General features: G+C 47.0%; 1 protein-coding gene across 1 annotated transcript in view; it reads left to right on the forward strand.

Annotated features, from left to right (window-relative positions):
* The window catches only part of SSU72 (SSU72 homolog, RNA polymerase II CTD phosphatase), a 37,861-nt gene that overhangs the window by 19,913 nt on the left and 1,646 nt on the right, over window positions 1-16,302 (forward strand). The window contains exons 3-4 of the mRNA XM_070955950.1: window positions 14,587-14,726; window positions 15,665-15,783. Coding sequence (XP_070812051.1) covers window positions 14,587-14,726; window positions 15,665-15,783 — 259 coding nt within the window. The remainder of the gene's footprint in view (window positions 1-14,586; window positions 14,727-15,664; window positions 15,784-16,302) is intronic.

Here is a 16,302-nt window from a genome sequence, read left to right on the forward strand (position 1 = left end):
TGGCTGACAATCTTAACGGGGGCTTATTTTTGGGGTAGGGCTTACATTACGAGCATCCTGAAAAATGCTAGGGCTTATTTTCTGGGTAGGGCTTATTTTGGGGGAAATATACTAAATGCAGCCATCTGGCTGACAACCTTAAGTGGGGCTTAATTTTGGGGGTAGGGCTTATATTACGAGCATCCTGAAAAATCATGCTAGGGCTTATTTTCTGAGTAGGGCTTATTTTGGGGAAAATACGGTACTAAATGCAGCCATCTGGCTGACAACCTTAACGGGGGCTTATTTTGGGGGTAGGGCTTATATTTCGAGCATCCTGAAAAATGCTAGGGCTTATTTTCCGGTTGGGTCTTATTTTCGGGGAAACAGGGTAGTGCTGTAGAGTACAGACAGGATAACTGCCCTCCTGTTTCTTTCTCCCCCTCCTCTTCCTCCCACTCTCCTGTCCTTCAAAAGAACCTGGAGAGAGGTGGAGTTCCCATTTGATGTGTGGGCCATTGGGGAAGGCCCCTTCCCTCAGCCAAGCGATTGAATTGAGGCAGTAGTTCCCATAAGAAGGACAAGTCTTTAACTGGACTTCAGGGCTGGGATTTACCATGGAGCTTTACCTGGGGCAAAGCTTGGTGCTTTGCTGCAGGCTGTCCTGGGAGGTCAGTCAAGGTAGCAGGTAAGGGTTAAGCTGTTCTGGAAGGAAGATCTGGGGTCCGTTCTTCTGGAACAGCTGGACTGGGGTTGCCCCCTTCAGCTCTTGTCCTTCAGTGCAGACATCTTGCATTCTAGTATCCAGCCCGGCCTTCGGTTGACAGCCCAGTTGGGGTGGGGGGAGACTTAATAACAGGAATTTGCTACTTCCAGCCAGCCTTCCTTGAACCTTTCTCCAGAATCTGAACAGATAAAAACTCTCCCCCCCCCCCCCAAAAGCATTTGGAACCATTTAGATGGGATGCTTGGTTGAAGAAGGGATTCTCAGTCCCTTGGGTCATTTCAAAACTAAGGAGAACTTTCATATTCTTTGGAAACAGGCCCCGGGTTGAAAGCTTCATCCGTGTCTGTTTTGTAGCTCAGATCTTTTAAAAAAATATCATCGGCCGAGGGCGGAAGAAAGTTTACGTAGGAAAAAGGCTGCCTTCTCCCTAGGGAAGTGGCCCCCAACCTTTGTGGCATTGGGGGGCTGGCGGGATGTGGGGGGGGAGAGGGGAACTGGGTCAGGCGAGTGGTGGGCCGACACTCGCGCAGCTCCACTCACAAAAAGAGAAGCCTTTATGGGGGTGCGGTCTTGGTACCTTCAGGCTTCTCCAGGCCAAAAGCTTTTGAAGCAGCTCAAGATTGCTCCCCCCGAAGCCTTTGGGGGAAGGAAAGGGGAACTGGGCCACATGAGTGGCTGGCTGGTGCACACGTATAGCTCCACTCAGCTTGTGGGGTGCTGCTCGCGCGAGTGGGGCTGCACCACTCCCACAACCCAGTTGCAAATAGGCCGCAGCCCACAGGTTGCGGGGGGGGGTCCCTGCTGTAGGAGCCGGCCTGCAGCTCCTCTGGAATTTGGAGCCTACCGCTTCACTGGGCGTTAGTGGTGGGGAATGTTCCCAACGCAAAGCTTTCACCTCCCATCGTTTACGTCGTTCTTCAGACCCCCCCCCCCCGAGGTTGGGCTTGTAGGGCAAACGCAGAGCAGTTGCATTTGGGATGGGATGGGATGGCTTCAGTTGAGCTTTGCTGTGTTGACTGGCTTCGTGAGACCGTTGGAGGGGAGGCACAAGAGGCACCTGATCCCTGTGACAACCGGACCAAGCTTGTCTGCTACTTCTCACTGAATTTGATAAGCCTGCCGTTTCAGATCATTTTATGGGGGTCGGAGGATCCTGTGATGGATTCCCAGGGGGATCTTTTTGACCAAAGCCCACAAGGCCATCAGAAACCGAAATTGCTACCTTGGCTGTTCTGATGCCTACAAGGGGACACACAAATGGAGACGGCCCCATGGACATATGACTCCGATCTTTTTGAAGCCATCAGCACCTACTATGATAACGATAGTTTTGGGTTAGTGGGGAATCTCTAATGCTTAGGTACATGAGTGTATTTGGGGGATTCCTTCATGGGGCTACCATACCAGATCCAGCTAGTCTCAAAACATTCACTTACAGGAATGCGAATAACTGCAGAGAGAAGTTCTAGGAACTTTCTACTATTATATTTTTAGGCTGGGTGGGCAACCAAAGCAGATTTCCTTAAGCATGCTTCCAAAGTATCTGCAGGTCCCAGAAGCATTCTTGGAACGGCAGGCAGTGCGTGAGGTTGAAGCTTTCTTTTGCAACCTGCTTGGCTTACTAATTAAAAGAAAAATTTAATTTAAAAGATTTTTTAAAAAAAAAAAAATCAGATGGAAAGCACCACACGGGGCACTGAGAATCTAGCATGTTGTACGAATGCCGCCATGGTGGCGCAGTGGTGAGAGTGCACTACTGCAAGGTTCCTTCTGTTGACTGCCGGCTGCCTGCAATTTGGCAGTTCGAATCTCACCGGGCTCAAGGTTGACTCAGCCTTCCATCCTTCCGAGGTCGGTAAAATGAGGGCCCAGATTATTGGGGGCAAGAGGCTGACTCTGTAAACTGCTTAGAGAGTGCTTAAAGCACCGCGAAGTGGTATATAAGTCTTACTGCTATTGCTATCCTGGTATATCTGGATATAAATTCACCTAAGGAGGATTGAAGTAAGCCATAGCTTAGCATCTGTGACCCAGCGTTAACTAAAAGTGGTCAATTCCAAATAGCCGCACACGCATTTTGGAGGAAGTGTTAAAACCTTGTCTCCTCCCTGTTTCCAAATTTCTCTGGTCAGCCAGCTGTTTCAAGCAAACTTCGGATGACCAGGCCTTTGAGGGGGTCCGGTAAACCGTGTGTTTCCTTACTGGCATCAAACTTCCAACAATGGGACGGACATGACACCTCGTGCCTCTCTTAATGTGTCCATCTCTCCCACCGAATGAGCCACAAGGTAAATCTAGCAAGGCCGGGACTCCCTTTTTTCTTAAGGTCCTTGTTTTCCACATTAAGTGCTTTGGGCAAGAAGCCTGGTGTGAGACACCCCCCCCCCCCTTGTTGCCTCCAAACTGCAGACTTAACCTCTCAGTGAGAACTAGCACACGAATGCATTAGAGGAGAAAGATGGGCCCCATATTGTCCTGGATATAATGAGGCTATGCTTTTTCTCTCTCCCACCCCCCCTCCAACCCCCAAGGGAAGGTTGCAGCCTTAATAGGATGAGATCCATCATTTCCTCCCTCGCCCCTTTAAAATAGCACCTTAGATATTCTTGAGGATCGATCTACCGACAGCTGGCACTCTTGTGAAATGATTTTGTTTGTACTGAGCACTCAAAACACCATTAAAAAGAAATGCCTTTGCCCCCCCCCCGCCCCCTCCCGTCCGTTCTCTCGGGGTTGCTTTTTATTTTGGTTTTGGGGTAGTTCTGCTCTAGAGGAGGCTGTCCGAGCTCAAGCGAAGGGGGGGCCAATACGGACAAGTCCTAAGGTGTTGCAGAAGACACCTGCGAAGTCCTGCACTGATGGTCAAATGCTGCGGGAGAGACCCCCCCTTTTTTTTAAGCTCGGGGGGGTTTGGGGGGGGTGTGGGGAGCTTGGCTGAATCCGAACAGCCACCAAAAAAAATCTATAGGGATGGAGACTGCATCTTGGGCCAACCTGCTTTTACGATGGAGGGCTTTGCTGGAGTAAGAAGGCCCCCAACGGAAGACGTTGGGCGGCCTTTGGGCCTGCTTCCTTTCTCTGCTTGCTTTCAGACCGACAGTGGCTCTTCCTTCAGACCTTGAAGGCTGAAGCAGCAGACTCTTAATCCGTGGAGAGGAAGTGGTACCCCTCCTTCCCCCCGTGTGTAAAAGGGAGTGTTGGCCCCTGTTTTGACTCTCACGGGGAACCTTCCAGGCCATGGTGGATAACTTATGGTGAGGGTTTGGCTTCTTTCCCTGCTTCCCCCTTCCAGTCTGCATGGTCAACCAAGAAATCGCCCAGGCTACCCAGACAGGAAGCACCACGGCCAGGACCACCTGAGACAGTAAGGTAAAAAAAAAAGCTGCTTAGAATGGCAAAACGTGTATTCCCCCATCACCCACCAACCCCTGGAAACCACCAGCACCAAGCAACCCTTCCATTTCCCTTCTCTAGGAAGGTCCTCTGGGTTGACGGAAGTCCTGGATTTTAGAGAAGACTGCCCTGACCATCAGTGGTCCTCAGGAATTAACTTCTCTTAAGAGGACCTTGGAAGGCAAGGTTACGATGGAGCCCTTCTTTTAAGTTTGCTGGAGAAGTTGACCCCTTAGGTGACTCATCCGCAAAGTGAGTTGATTGGGGGAGTCTTTTTCATTCCCAAACGGCTCCAAAACATGTCACTTTCTTTAAAAGAAAAGAATAGTGGGGTAAAATTCAAGCATGAAGTATTGAGAGAGGCTAACATGTTTTAGGGAAGAAATAGGGAGCACAGAAAACTTGTAGGAGATCACCAGGCTGAGCCCGAGGGAGGGAGGAGTGAAACGCATCATCAGTCTTGAGTCCCTGCGCTCCCACAAGAGATCTAAATTCCTTCCTTGGCTCCCACTAATTTTGTTCAAACTGTTAGTTCAGATTCTTGTAGCCCTGCCTGAATCTCCTGATTTCTCTGGCATTTGACAAAACTCCTTTGGCCAACCTTTCACACAAATCTGTTTCTATGGCGGGATAGCAGTCAACGGAGGAAAGTTGCAAGGGAGATTATGAGGTAGAGCGAGCCCATATTTGACTTCTCCTGATCGGTGATTGCAACATTAATTTTAAAAAAAACAGACCTCTGCTCCCTCATATCACACAAGCTTTAAATGTGTACATAACAAGAGCAACACAAATGGCTTTTTTGAAATCTCAAATGAGGATGGAGGCCGCTCCCTTCATTAAGACATTTGCAAGTTTATTATTTTCCCATTTGGGATCACCAGCCCAGGATCCAAATTGGCACTGCAAAAAATAACCATTGGGGTTCAGGAACTCCCTCTTCGAAACGAGTTTTAAATTCTGATTTTAAGAGATTCCCTGCTATTTTCCCCTAGATCTGCAACTTCAGCCATTCTGATTTTAAGCCTCGAGAAGAATGGAAAAATCTTCCTCTTGAGATGGTGTTTGCCGTTTCTCCAATCTTTTCCTCAAACCGCCCAACCCACAAAAATGCCCTGTGGTAGAATTGACTTAAAAGAAGCCCTTGGTGTTTACATTCACCGGGATATAAAACCATCAGCCGATTTTACCGCCGGGGGGGAAAAAGACAAAATTCCTAAATTTTGAGATTTGCCAATTCAACCCAGAAGTATATCTTGCACCGCTGGGCTGAAGAGAGGCCTGCAGATGTGGCACATTTTGCAAAAAGAAAATTGCTAAGCAGAGCAAGCCTGAATATATATCCAAAAATTAAAATTAGCTTTAATCATCAAATATAGCTTTTAAAATAATTTTATTTAGGTCAGGAGACATGATAGGTTTTTTTTTTTTTTTTGCTGGGAATTGACAGATCCCTTTAACTGGGCACAGGCATGGCATGACTCTTAATTCTTGGATGACAACTCCCATCGGCTGTTCTTCAGTGTTGGAGAACACTTGTGCTTCCCTACGCAGGTGTGGAAAGGGTATTTCCAGGACAGGTTTTCCAGAACAGTCCATCCTTTTATTAATCATTCCCCACAGCCATAGTTACACAAGCAGGAGACCTCATTTAATTCCTGGATTTGTGCAGTAGACTTAAGAGAGAGGCACTGCATCTCCTCTTCCCTTCCAATCGTCCCAAGCTTAGCATGGACAGTTACTGGGTTGAGTTTCTAGAAGGGTGGAAGGTTTGGGGTGTGCTCCCAGCCTAGATCAGTCTACAGCCGTGATGGCGGACCCAATGGCACGTGTGTCACAGGTGGCACCCGGAGCCATATCAGTGGGAACGTGAGCTCAGCTGCGGCACACGTGCGTGCCAGCCAGCTGATTTTCGGGCCTTCTGGGCAACCCGGAAGTAGGGAAACAGGTTGTTTCCGGCCTCCAGAGGGCCACCAGTGGGGGTGGGGAAGGCCGTTTTTGCCCTCCCCAGGCTCCTAGAAAGGCTCTGGAGCCTGGGAAGAGCAAAAAACAGGCCCACCATGCTATCACGTGCCAAAAGTGGGGGAGCTCGGGGGAGGTCGTGCGCGCATGCATGGGGGCGGGGCAAATAGAATGGGAGTGCCCGCGTGTGCGTGACTCACCCGCGCTCCTCCCCCCCGCTTTTGGCACGCAACGGCAAAAAGGTTAGCCATCACTGGTCTACAGTCTGGCCTGGGAGAAGAGCCAAGTTCTTGTTCCGTGAACCTCAGGACGAAGGACCTCGCTATGCATGGTGAAGATGTCGGGCATTGTCCCAGCCAGGTTGAGCCTTAATGGAGAAAGATCTCGGCGCTGCTTTTGAGTTTCAGTTGCCATTATCAATGGACAAATCGATGTCAGGGGTTTTTGAGACTAGAGGTAACCCTGAGCCAGGCGAAATGCACTTTTAAGTAGCGAGGTACTTGATACTTCGAAGATAGAACAGAATAACGAGTTGGAAGGGACCTCGGAGGTCTTCTAGTCCAACCCCCTGCTCAGGCAGGAAATACCTGTGATGCATACCTGTGATGACGAACCTATGGCATGCGTGCCGTCGCCAGCTGCTTTTCTGGTTTCCGGGATGCATTCGCGCCGGCCAGCTGGTTTGCAAGTGCTAGAGTCCCGGAAAACGGGCCAAAAAACGCCCAAAAAACAGGCATGTGAGCACCAGCCAGCTGGTCTTCAGGTTTGTGAAGATCAGCTGATCGGCATGCATGCATGTGCTGGAAACCCGAAGCGTGCCAGCCAGCTGGTCTTTGGGTTTCCGGCGCTCCGGTGCACGCACATTCCGGTTTGGGCACTCGGTGCTGAAAAGGTTTGCCATCACTGCCCTATACCATCTCAGACAGACGGTTGTCCAATCTCTTCTTAAAAACCTCCAGTGTTGGGAGCACCCACAACTTCTGGAGATCTTGGCATCATGGTTCCACCTTGACGGTCCATCCGCTGCGGTGACCTTTTTTTCCCACCAGCCGCCTTCAACCGGCTGCAGTTTTTTTCCCACCAGCCGCCTTCAACCGGCTGCCCTGCAGACACCTTAGTAATGAAATTGAAGTCGAGCTCATGTGAAGCCTAGTTCTTCACGCTGTTCGTCCCAAAGGGAAGTGCATTCCAGTAGTTGGGTTTAGGCCTCAATTCCAGAACCAACCATGATGCTTTGGTGTAGCTTGTGTGAATCCCGCTCTTTATATTTTACAGGAAGTCCTTGAGTTACGGCCACAGTTTGGGACTTAACTTTCACTGCTAAGCGATGCAGCTGTTAAGGGACCGGACCCAACTTTTATCTTTTTCTGCGGCGGCAGCCATTAAGGAAATCCCAACTTCTCCTGGTGACTTTTTCTTGTCAGAAACCAGTTGGGAAGGCAGCCAGTTGCGCAAACACTTGCACCCGTCCCCCAGGATGCTGCAACGGCCATAAAAAAAAAAACCCTGTGCCATTTGCCAAGCACCCAAATCGCAATAACGTGACCGGGGGGGGGGACGGGACCCCGCAACTATTGTTTTGAGGATCGATCGCAAATCGCTTTTTTCAAGCAGCCAATAACCTCAAGCGGCCGCTAAACGAATCGTGGTTGTTAAATCCAGAACTGTCTGTAAGTTAGCGGATCGTGCAAAACATGGGAAATTTAAGAAGTAGCCGAGCCAGCCTTGGGCAAAGACAAACCACTAAGAGCGATTAAGGCTAAAACCACTTTTTTGTTTGAAGAAAGGGATGAAAAGTTAAGATTGGAAAAGCCCTGGGAACATAAACAGACTTTTTAATTGTTGCTACCTTGATAACGGAGAAGGCATCTGGCGGTGCCACCGTTTGCAATAGCTGCAACCCAGAAGAGATGGAATCCGCCTGGATTCATGGTTTGCTAATTGCTTTGAAATTAAGACTTCTGGGCCTTAATGGAGGAGCAGTTTTTCAACCTTGATTTTTATTCCCTCCTTATTAACCAGAAGTGGAGGAGAGCGAGAAAACGGCCTCCCACGCGGGTGGGCTTATCGTCAAGAGAAAAAGAATGGGGATTGATTCAAGTACACATTTTGGTATAATTGCAGTACCGAAAAGCTTAGCCTTGGGGGCAAATTCCCTGGCTTTTGCCCAAAACTCGGTAGCCGAGAAGGGATTGGCGACGCCTTTCTCCCAAGGGAAACAAAGAGGCATGGTCAGTTTTTGTTTTTGTTTTTTAAAAAAAGTTAATATATCCGGAAGAAAAGCTTAGGCCAGCTCACCCACCATATTTGTAAGGCCTTTGTTTCCGCCTATTTCAGAACGCACGTGGTTTGAACCAAAGAAAAAAATAATGGCGAAAACTCTCGAGAATCAAATTTTGTTTTTCTTCTGTCTCCCTGACTTAAATGGCTTTTCCCATGATGGATTCTGGGCAGGCAAAACTCAGCCACGACATGTTGATCTGGGCCTTTTCATCCTGCCATCCTTCCTTGCCCTGCTTTCGCCAGTCAAAAACACTTAAAACGTGTCCCCCCTCTCCTTTTTCTCGACAGACTCTTTTCTTTCTGATCTGTCGGACTTCAAATCCCATCAGGCTCAGCCGACGCCAAGTTCACCTCCGAAGGGGCACCGCAGTTCTAGTTATAGGTTGTCTCAAATTCACATGAAAGGATTGGGTGGGTGGGTGGGGGAAGGGATCTTGTTTTTTTTGGGGGGGAGGGAAACGATTCATCCTCTCGCGGCCTTTCCGAAGCCTGAGAAATCCACAGGTTTTCCTTGAGAAAAATCCTGTCTCGACGTTTAGTTTTCCTGAGAGGAGAAAACTGGGATGGCCAATCACCCCTGTTGGGAAAAAGGATTTGAAATGTAGGAGAACCTGCGCAAGAGTGGAAAAAAACAAAAAATAAATAGAAAAAGCAGTGATTGGAGAAGCAGCTTGGCGTTTCCATCTGGCAGGTTGAGAAAGGGCCAACCACAATGAGTGCCAGTCCATAAGGAGTTGATCAGGACAAGCAAAATAAGACATTAGGAAGGAGACTTGGTATTAAAGCAAATTTCCGCACGCTCTGTTCCAATTTTGGCAAGCGACCCTCCTGGAATCCTTGCTAAAATGTTGATAAATTCTTCCGAGTGTTTTGTCTCGTTCCTCCTCTTCCTCCTTGCAGCTTGACCTTGTTCCTCTGGGTCCTAACAAGAGGACCTAACACATTTTCTCCCCCCCCCCTCCATCATTTGTGATAGTCCTTCAGATCTATGGAGGTGATACTCATCGCCATCTTCTGAGACTTGGCAACCTGCACGTTAATGCACATGTACGGAGATCCTTGGTCATCCAGGCCACGGGTGGTATTCACTTGCTTTCCCTACCAGTTTGCAAATGTGAGTGCGCATGCGTGCTCGCTTCACTTGCACGCATACGCCCAGCCTCAAAAACGTGCCTAAATAGGACATCATAGAGCCAGGACGCTACCGGTTCGTTCGAACCGGCCTGAACTGGCTGAATACCATCTCTGATCCAGGTCATGGTTATCTCCAAGTTTTTTTGTTTTTTTTTCCCAAAAGGCAGCCGGACTGCCTTTGTTTTTTCTTGAAGACGTTTCCCTTTCTCGTCCCAAGAAGCTTCAATGGTTCTGAACTCACAAAGCTTCTTGAGACGAGAAGCGAAACGTTCTTCAGGGAAAAACCAAAAGGAAGTCTGGTTGCCTTTTTGAAAAAGCACCTTTGAGCTTGTCCCCGGGGTTAATTTTTGAACCGCTGCTCTTTGGGGTGCTTTGCCATGGTTAAGCCTGGCTGGAGCTGATGGGAGGTTGAGGTCCAAAGTACCTGGTAGCTCATCTCTTCAGTAGTTAGCACTGAGTGTCACTTTTTTAAAAAAAAAATAACAGAAAAAGGGACAAAGCATAACTCAGAAGGATTTCCATATTTTAGGTTAGATGTTAGGTTTGCTCTAATCTTTTTTAACCACTGAAATATCCATGGTAGCATTCGTTTGGATTTTCCCTCAAAATCTTGATCTTCGCTTTCGGAGGGGAAACGATTGCATTTCTCCTTCTCTATTAGACTTTGATATTGTCTGACCTTGGAAGGTGCTTCCCCTTTCTAACGTGACACCTCCCTCTCAGGTGTGCCGTGTGAAAGCACCGGAGTTAACAGCTTTTGTGTCCTCCCATCTTACATTGTGACATCCGTCTCGCTTCTCTTTTCGGTTCATTTTATCTAGTGGGATTCTCCCACGCCGAGTTGGTTGGCACGTATTTCCCGCGTGGGCCTTTGGCATCTCGTAGGAAGAGCAGGCTTTCTTCAGCTCCTTTCTTTTTTTGGCATACAGGGGTGACGCTCGTGTCTCCTTGCCCGCTCTTCCTCTTTGTGGCATCTTCCTTGTTTGCCGTGGAATTCTCCTCCTGTAACAGGAGTGATATTCACTTACTTTCCCTACCGGGAATGTGTGTGCGCGTGCTGCACTCATGCGCCCAGCCTTCCACGCATGACATGCCTAAATAGGATGGCATAGAGCCAGGGCGGGTGGGTTGGGCCACCCACGATTGCCGCTACCAGTTCGGGTGAACCGGCCCAAACCGGCTGAATACCACCTCTGTCCCGCAAACAATTGTTGGATCCAAGACATTAGCTAGGTCGTGTTAATCACCAACAGGGAAAACTGGCGGTTGGGACGGGGTGGAGAGGATTTACAGCAATACCCCTCCCGTTCCTGTTTTGCTTGGAGACTTTTCAGAGACAGCAGTCTTACTAGATGTTGGAACTCAACATCTTCCTTCAATTGCAGAAATGCTTTCCGTCGGTAGCTGCAAGGATTCCTCTTTAGGAGTGAGTTTTTAGGGGGCTGTTACGGGATGTTTCCACCTCCCCATAGGTTCTGCACCACATGGCAGGATCCCCACTTAGATCCACCTAGCAGCTTTGAGGGTAGGGATGGGCAGCGAGATCAGTTTGTGAGATAATTGTTGGACGTTTGGTGTCTTGCTCCAGTGTGGTGTGTTTTATTGCCTCATCGTTTTTTTTGAATGTCGTGGCATTCTTCGATCTTGTTTGCCACCCAAGATTGCTTGGCTATATAAATTTAATAAATATAATCAGCTTAAGAACTGGAGGTTCTGGACCAAATCTGTCTCTGGTGCGAGGGGGCAGTTATTCACCATTTTAAGCAGGTTGATGTGATCAACTCGATCCCGTTTATGTTTAATCGTTTTGAGAAATGACGCAATTTTCATCCTCTCCATCCCTGGAACTGAAGAGAAACGACTTGAGAGGGTTGATGTTGCCAGGCTGTTTCGATCTGCGGTCGAGAGCACAAGATCAACCAAAGGTAAGCTTGGAGCCCACCTCAAAAGGTGGGACAGATCCAAAGCGTTGCTTCCTCTTTGAAAAAAGAAGAAAGCAAGGACAACAGAAGAAAAGTGGATGGGAGAGGACACTTGTGGAAGAAGGGGATTCAGGTTTCTCCAACCATCTCCTGACTGCCTGGCTTGTAAAGTCCCTCCTTTGAGCCACCAACGATGAAGGCAGAAGCTCCCTGTTGCTTTAGTTCCCCTCCAGAGATGGACATACGAAAGCACAAGCAAGAGAGATCGTAGCCTCGGATTTCAACGTTTGCTGTAGATGCGGAGAAAGTTGAACGCGAGAGCCACTTTTTTTAGACACCTACAAAGCCCTGGTTCGATCCACAACGCCAGATGCTGGTTTGTTTGGTATTTTGGCTTAATACGTTTCGTAAACCCAGCGAATGCGAAGGCTAAACCGAGCGTTGTGGCTTAACGTGCCTTGTGAAGCTAGCTAGCCATTTGGGGTTTATTCCACAAATTGGGCCTTCAAGCAACTCTCTCTTGATGCCATCCTCTGAACTTGGCCTCTGGGACACCGCACGAATGTATAAAACATTCATAAGATTTTGTTGTCAGAGCAGCGACGTCTGCAGTTCCTTAGGGAATAAGGAAGTCAGATTAATTTTCTAAAAATTCCCTCTACAGCTACTGGGAATTTGTGCTTTTGGCACAATGAGAGCCTAGGGATGCCCTTCTTGTCTTACTCAGACACGTCTCATGTAGCAAGCAAATGATGCGCAGGTTCTCATGAAGAGGCCTTAGTCCAGCAATATATGGGGTCGGACGGTTGTGGGAATCCGATCTGACCCAGGACTTAATACTCCCAGTTCTTGTCTGAAGACCTATCCTGTTTCTCAGCAACCAGGAGGATCTAGCATTTCTGGTTTTGGAGAAACCAGGAAATTGTTATCTTAACCATCTTGACTAGCAACTATCGATAGTCTTTCATCCTCTGTGCTGGAAAGCTGAGATGGCCCCCATCGCACCTCTTCTACAAGCTCTTTCATACAGAAACATGCCCTGCGAACAAGTTACGTGACCTGTCGAGCGTCATTGGACGACCAACCTTCCAAGTATTTTGAGAGAAACAACTTGTTTTGTCTGCAGTTGTCCATTTCTCCAACTCTTGTCCCTCACTAGGTCGATTTTCCTCAACTCTTCTTTTGTTCCGGCACATTCCCCAGCTCTTTAGTTGCTTGTTTGACATTCCTAGCCCACTTTTTCCAAGTGAACTTGTATGAAGACCTCATGGCTGCCTGAATTTCATTCAGTTGTTCTAATGCAGTTACCATTTCTTGATCCCCTGCAGAGATGTTATGAGGATGAAAGAAAAAATAAACTGTTTCTGTGACATATCATACTAGCGTATTATTAAGAGGAGACAGTCACGGCGGTAGTATAATTGAGACATTTATTTAGTAACCGCAGTCCTTCAAACCACAAGACATGGAACTTTATACTGTTAGATAGGTAGACATCGACACGTACCTTAGTTTCTTGGCCAAGCAAGTCCTGGAATGAATAATCCACATTATTTCCCATCTCTGCATGAAATGTGCTCCTTTCCTCTTGGAATTACTCTTGCAAATTGATTGGATTATTTCACCTCTCAAAATGGCCTAATGGGACAAGCAGCCTTTCAAAGACCACGCCAAGCTGGGGCTGCTCTTGAGTTGGTGGAAGTCACTTGCTTCTGCTCTCAGATCTTATCTGGTCCATTTGGGGTTTGTTTATAGCACGTCCCCAGTCTTCACAGTTTGTAAACCTTGCTCAATAGACCAAGTGTGTTGGCAAAGCTTGAGATCAAGTCAATAAACTATAATTTAGCAGAGTAGGTAAGCTCAACCAAACACTGGAGCACAAAGAACCATACATGGCTGGTTAATAAACACTCTCCCTCAACAAATGTGGGTTGTTCAACGCAAGTAAGAAAGGCATTATAGAATAGTACTCAAGAAATGCAGAATGGTTTCCAGCTTCAATCAAGGTTGTTGGATCAGGGCTGACATTGTCAACAGCTGCGGGAAGACGTTGGGCTGGTGTTGAGTCTTCAAATGGTCTCCATAAGTATCTACAGTCCATAATTATCTGTCATTGTGGCCTTTGCCTAATCAGTCTCTGGGTTGTAGCAGAAATGTGGTTTTGCTATTTGGGACTGTAGATGTTCCTTGACCCAGGCTGGCCAAAATTGCCACATAGGTCATTCTGGGATCTTTTTGAGTTTATTCCATTGCATCTTTAGTCGTGCTAGAATTGGCATGAAAACTGACAAAAAACCGAGTTGCTTTTCAGCCTGATCTTCTACACACCGATTTCGCAGTCATTCCTAGAAAAAATCAGATCTCGGGGTGTTTGGGAACATCAAACAAGCTTCAAACCAAAGAATCGGTGGGTGACCCAGAGAATGTCCGGCAGAATAAAAGGGCAATAAAGAATAAAATCATACCAGGTTGAAAAAAATGCCACTTCCATTTTACAATTAGCAGATCTGTAGCTTTGCGAAACCAAAAAGGCTAGAATTGAGGTGCTGTCATCCAATAATTTTCGTTTTCATTTAAATATTGCTTACCTTGGGCCATGAAGGAATGAGCAATAACGATAATGTGTTTTTGAATAAATGGATGGATGGATGGATGGATGGATGGATGGATGGATGGATGAAGCAAAGAAACCTGTTATCCCATTATCCCAGCCAGGCTTATTCACCAATAGAAAGGTTTCTGCCTTGAGATAAAAATGCCTAAATATTAATATTAAAGCTTTTTAACATAGATAATTGCAAATTATCCCAGTTTTAACAACATGGTCATCTAATCAATGAAACCCTATGGGAAATTGTTATTTTCCTGCTTGTTATTTATTTGATTTATATTTGAGACGACCTCGAAACCTGACAGCCTGGGGTTTCCATCCAACCAGACATATGCCAGTTTTCTAACTTGCTGAGAAGGTTAAAAGTCTGGCCTGTATTTCTAAAATGATATTGAGGCTTGGGAAGGTTTGGGGTTTTTTTTCATGGGCAACAGGCTCCCTGTTTTTGAAGTCCGTTTAAAGTTTTATTTTCCCCCTCCCCTTCTGGGTCCCTGATCCCCAGCCGAGTCCTGTTCGCAGTGACAAAAATCAGTTCCGTTCCATTTTTTTGAGTTCCTTAACTCCCATCACTTCAGCTATACACAGAACGGGATTTTGCACATGTTGGACCGAAACAAACGGATCAAACCCCGTCCAGAAAGATTCCAGAATTGCAAAGACGTCTTCGATTTGATCTTAACGTGCGAAGAAAGAGTTTATGATCAAGTGATAGAAGGTAAGGCCTGGCCTTGGGCGGAGGTTCAAGAGCGGATGGGTTAGATTGGGTGAAATCCAGCAGGTTCTGCAGAACCCGTAGCAGAAATTTTGAGCAGTTCGGAGAACCGGCAAATACCACCTCTGCCTGGCCCCAGAGATGGGAAGGGAATGGAGATTTTGTAGTATCCTTCCCCTGCCACGCCCACCAAGCCACACCACACCCACCAAGCCATGCCCACAGAGCCGGTAGTAAAAAAATTTGGATTTCATCACTGGTTTGGATGTTCGACCCACTGGCCTTGGGGAGATTCAAGGGCCTGGGGTCTTTATAATGCGCTGTACAAATGACCTTGGGTGACAGGGAAGAGACAGCCAAGGAAGAGTTGGATAAGAGGCAGCTGAGCCCACAGAAAAAAATGGGGTGTGGAAAATATCTCAGAAGGAACCCTCTCTAGTTTCTTCGACTATAAAGGGTGGCAGGGGAGGTGGGCTTTCAGATTGGCAAGATTCCATTAGCGTAATCTTACAATAAAGTAGAATTAGTTCTACTAATTAAGTGGGGCAGTGTACAGAAGGAAGCTTGGGGGCTGGGGGATTGAATTCTACCCTCTAGCTCTTATGATGTTCCAGATTGATAGATTGATAGATTGATTAATTAAGTGGATCTCTCAGAAACAAAATGGGATGTTTTGCCTTTTGCTTTGCTATGTATCCGTCTCTCTTTGCCCGACCTCCTTAAAGGATTCAAACCAGGCTTGTATAAAATTTGCAGATTTGGGGTTATTTTCATTAGTTGGGGTCAGAATTCAAATCCTGGGGGAGAGGAGGCGGGGCGCAAGCACATACCTAAATTTGGCTTTCCTTCTTTGCCTTACTGTAAAACAGAAAAGGGTTTTGTCTTTGTTTTGTTTTTTGTTTTTTTGTTTTCTTAACCTTTTATTTTTCCTGTCTTCTTAGATTTAAATTCTAGAGAACAGGAAACATGTCAGCCTGTACACGTAATAAATGTGGACATTCAAGATAATCATGAAGAGGCAACTCTGGGCGCCTTCCTTATCTGCGAGCTGTGCCAATGTGTAAGTCTAAACACTGCTGAAACATTGCTGAAATTCTTCTGCTGGTTTCTGATCCCGCACCCTGCTAGCCTAACCCTCTCGCAATATATATATTGGACTACATCTCCCATCCCCTTCATCCAGTGCCTTCCACCAACGGTTATTTTTCCAGCAACAGGTGCACACAGCACCAGCTGTATTTTAAGTGGGGCAGCGTATGGAAGGAAACTTGGGGGACTGATCTCTAGTCCCAAAACACCATTCATACTTTAAAAAAACAAACATACAAATAAACTCTTCCCCCCCCCCTCAGTGGTGGGATTCAGCCAGTTCGCACCTATCCAGGAGAACCGGTTGTTAACTTTCTAAGCAGTTCAGAGAACCAGTTGTTGGAAGAAATCGTATTTTGTTTTTTCCCACTTTACAGGGCTAATCCTGTAAGGAAGAAAACATTCTGGTGGTGTTTCTAGCCCAATCTTTATTGCCCTGCTTACAGAAACTGCCTCTCTGATTAACCCTTATTACATTGTAACAGCTAAG

Source organism: Pituophis catenifer, unplaced genomic scaffold (genome assembly GCF_029215685.1).
Source record: "Pituophis catenifer annectens isolate HBS135680 unplaced genomic scaffold, rPitCat1.0.hap2 SCAF_18, whole genome shotgun sequence".
Classification (NCBI taxonomy): domain Eukaryota; kingdom Metazoa; phylum Chordata; class Lepidosauria; order Squamata; family Colubridae; genus Pituophis; species Pituophis catenifer.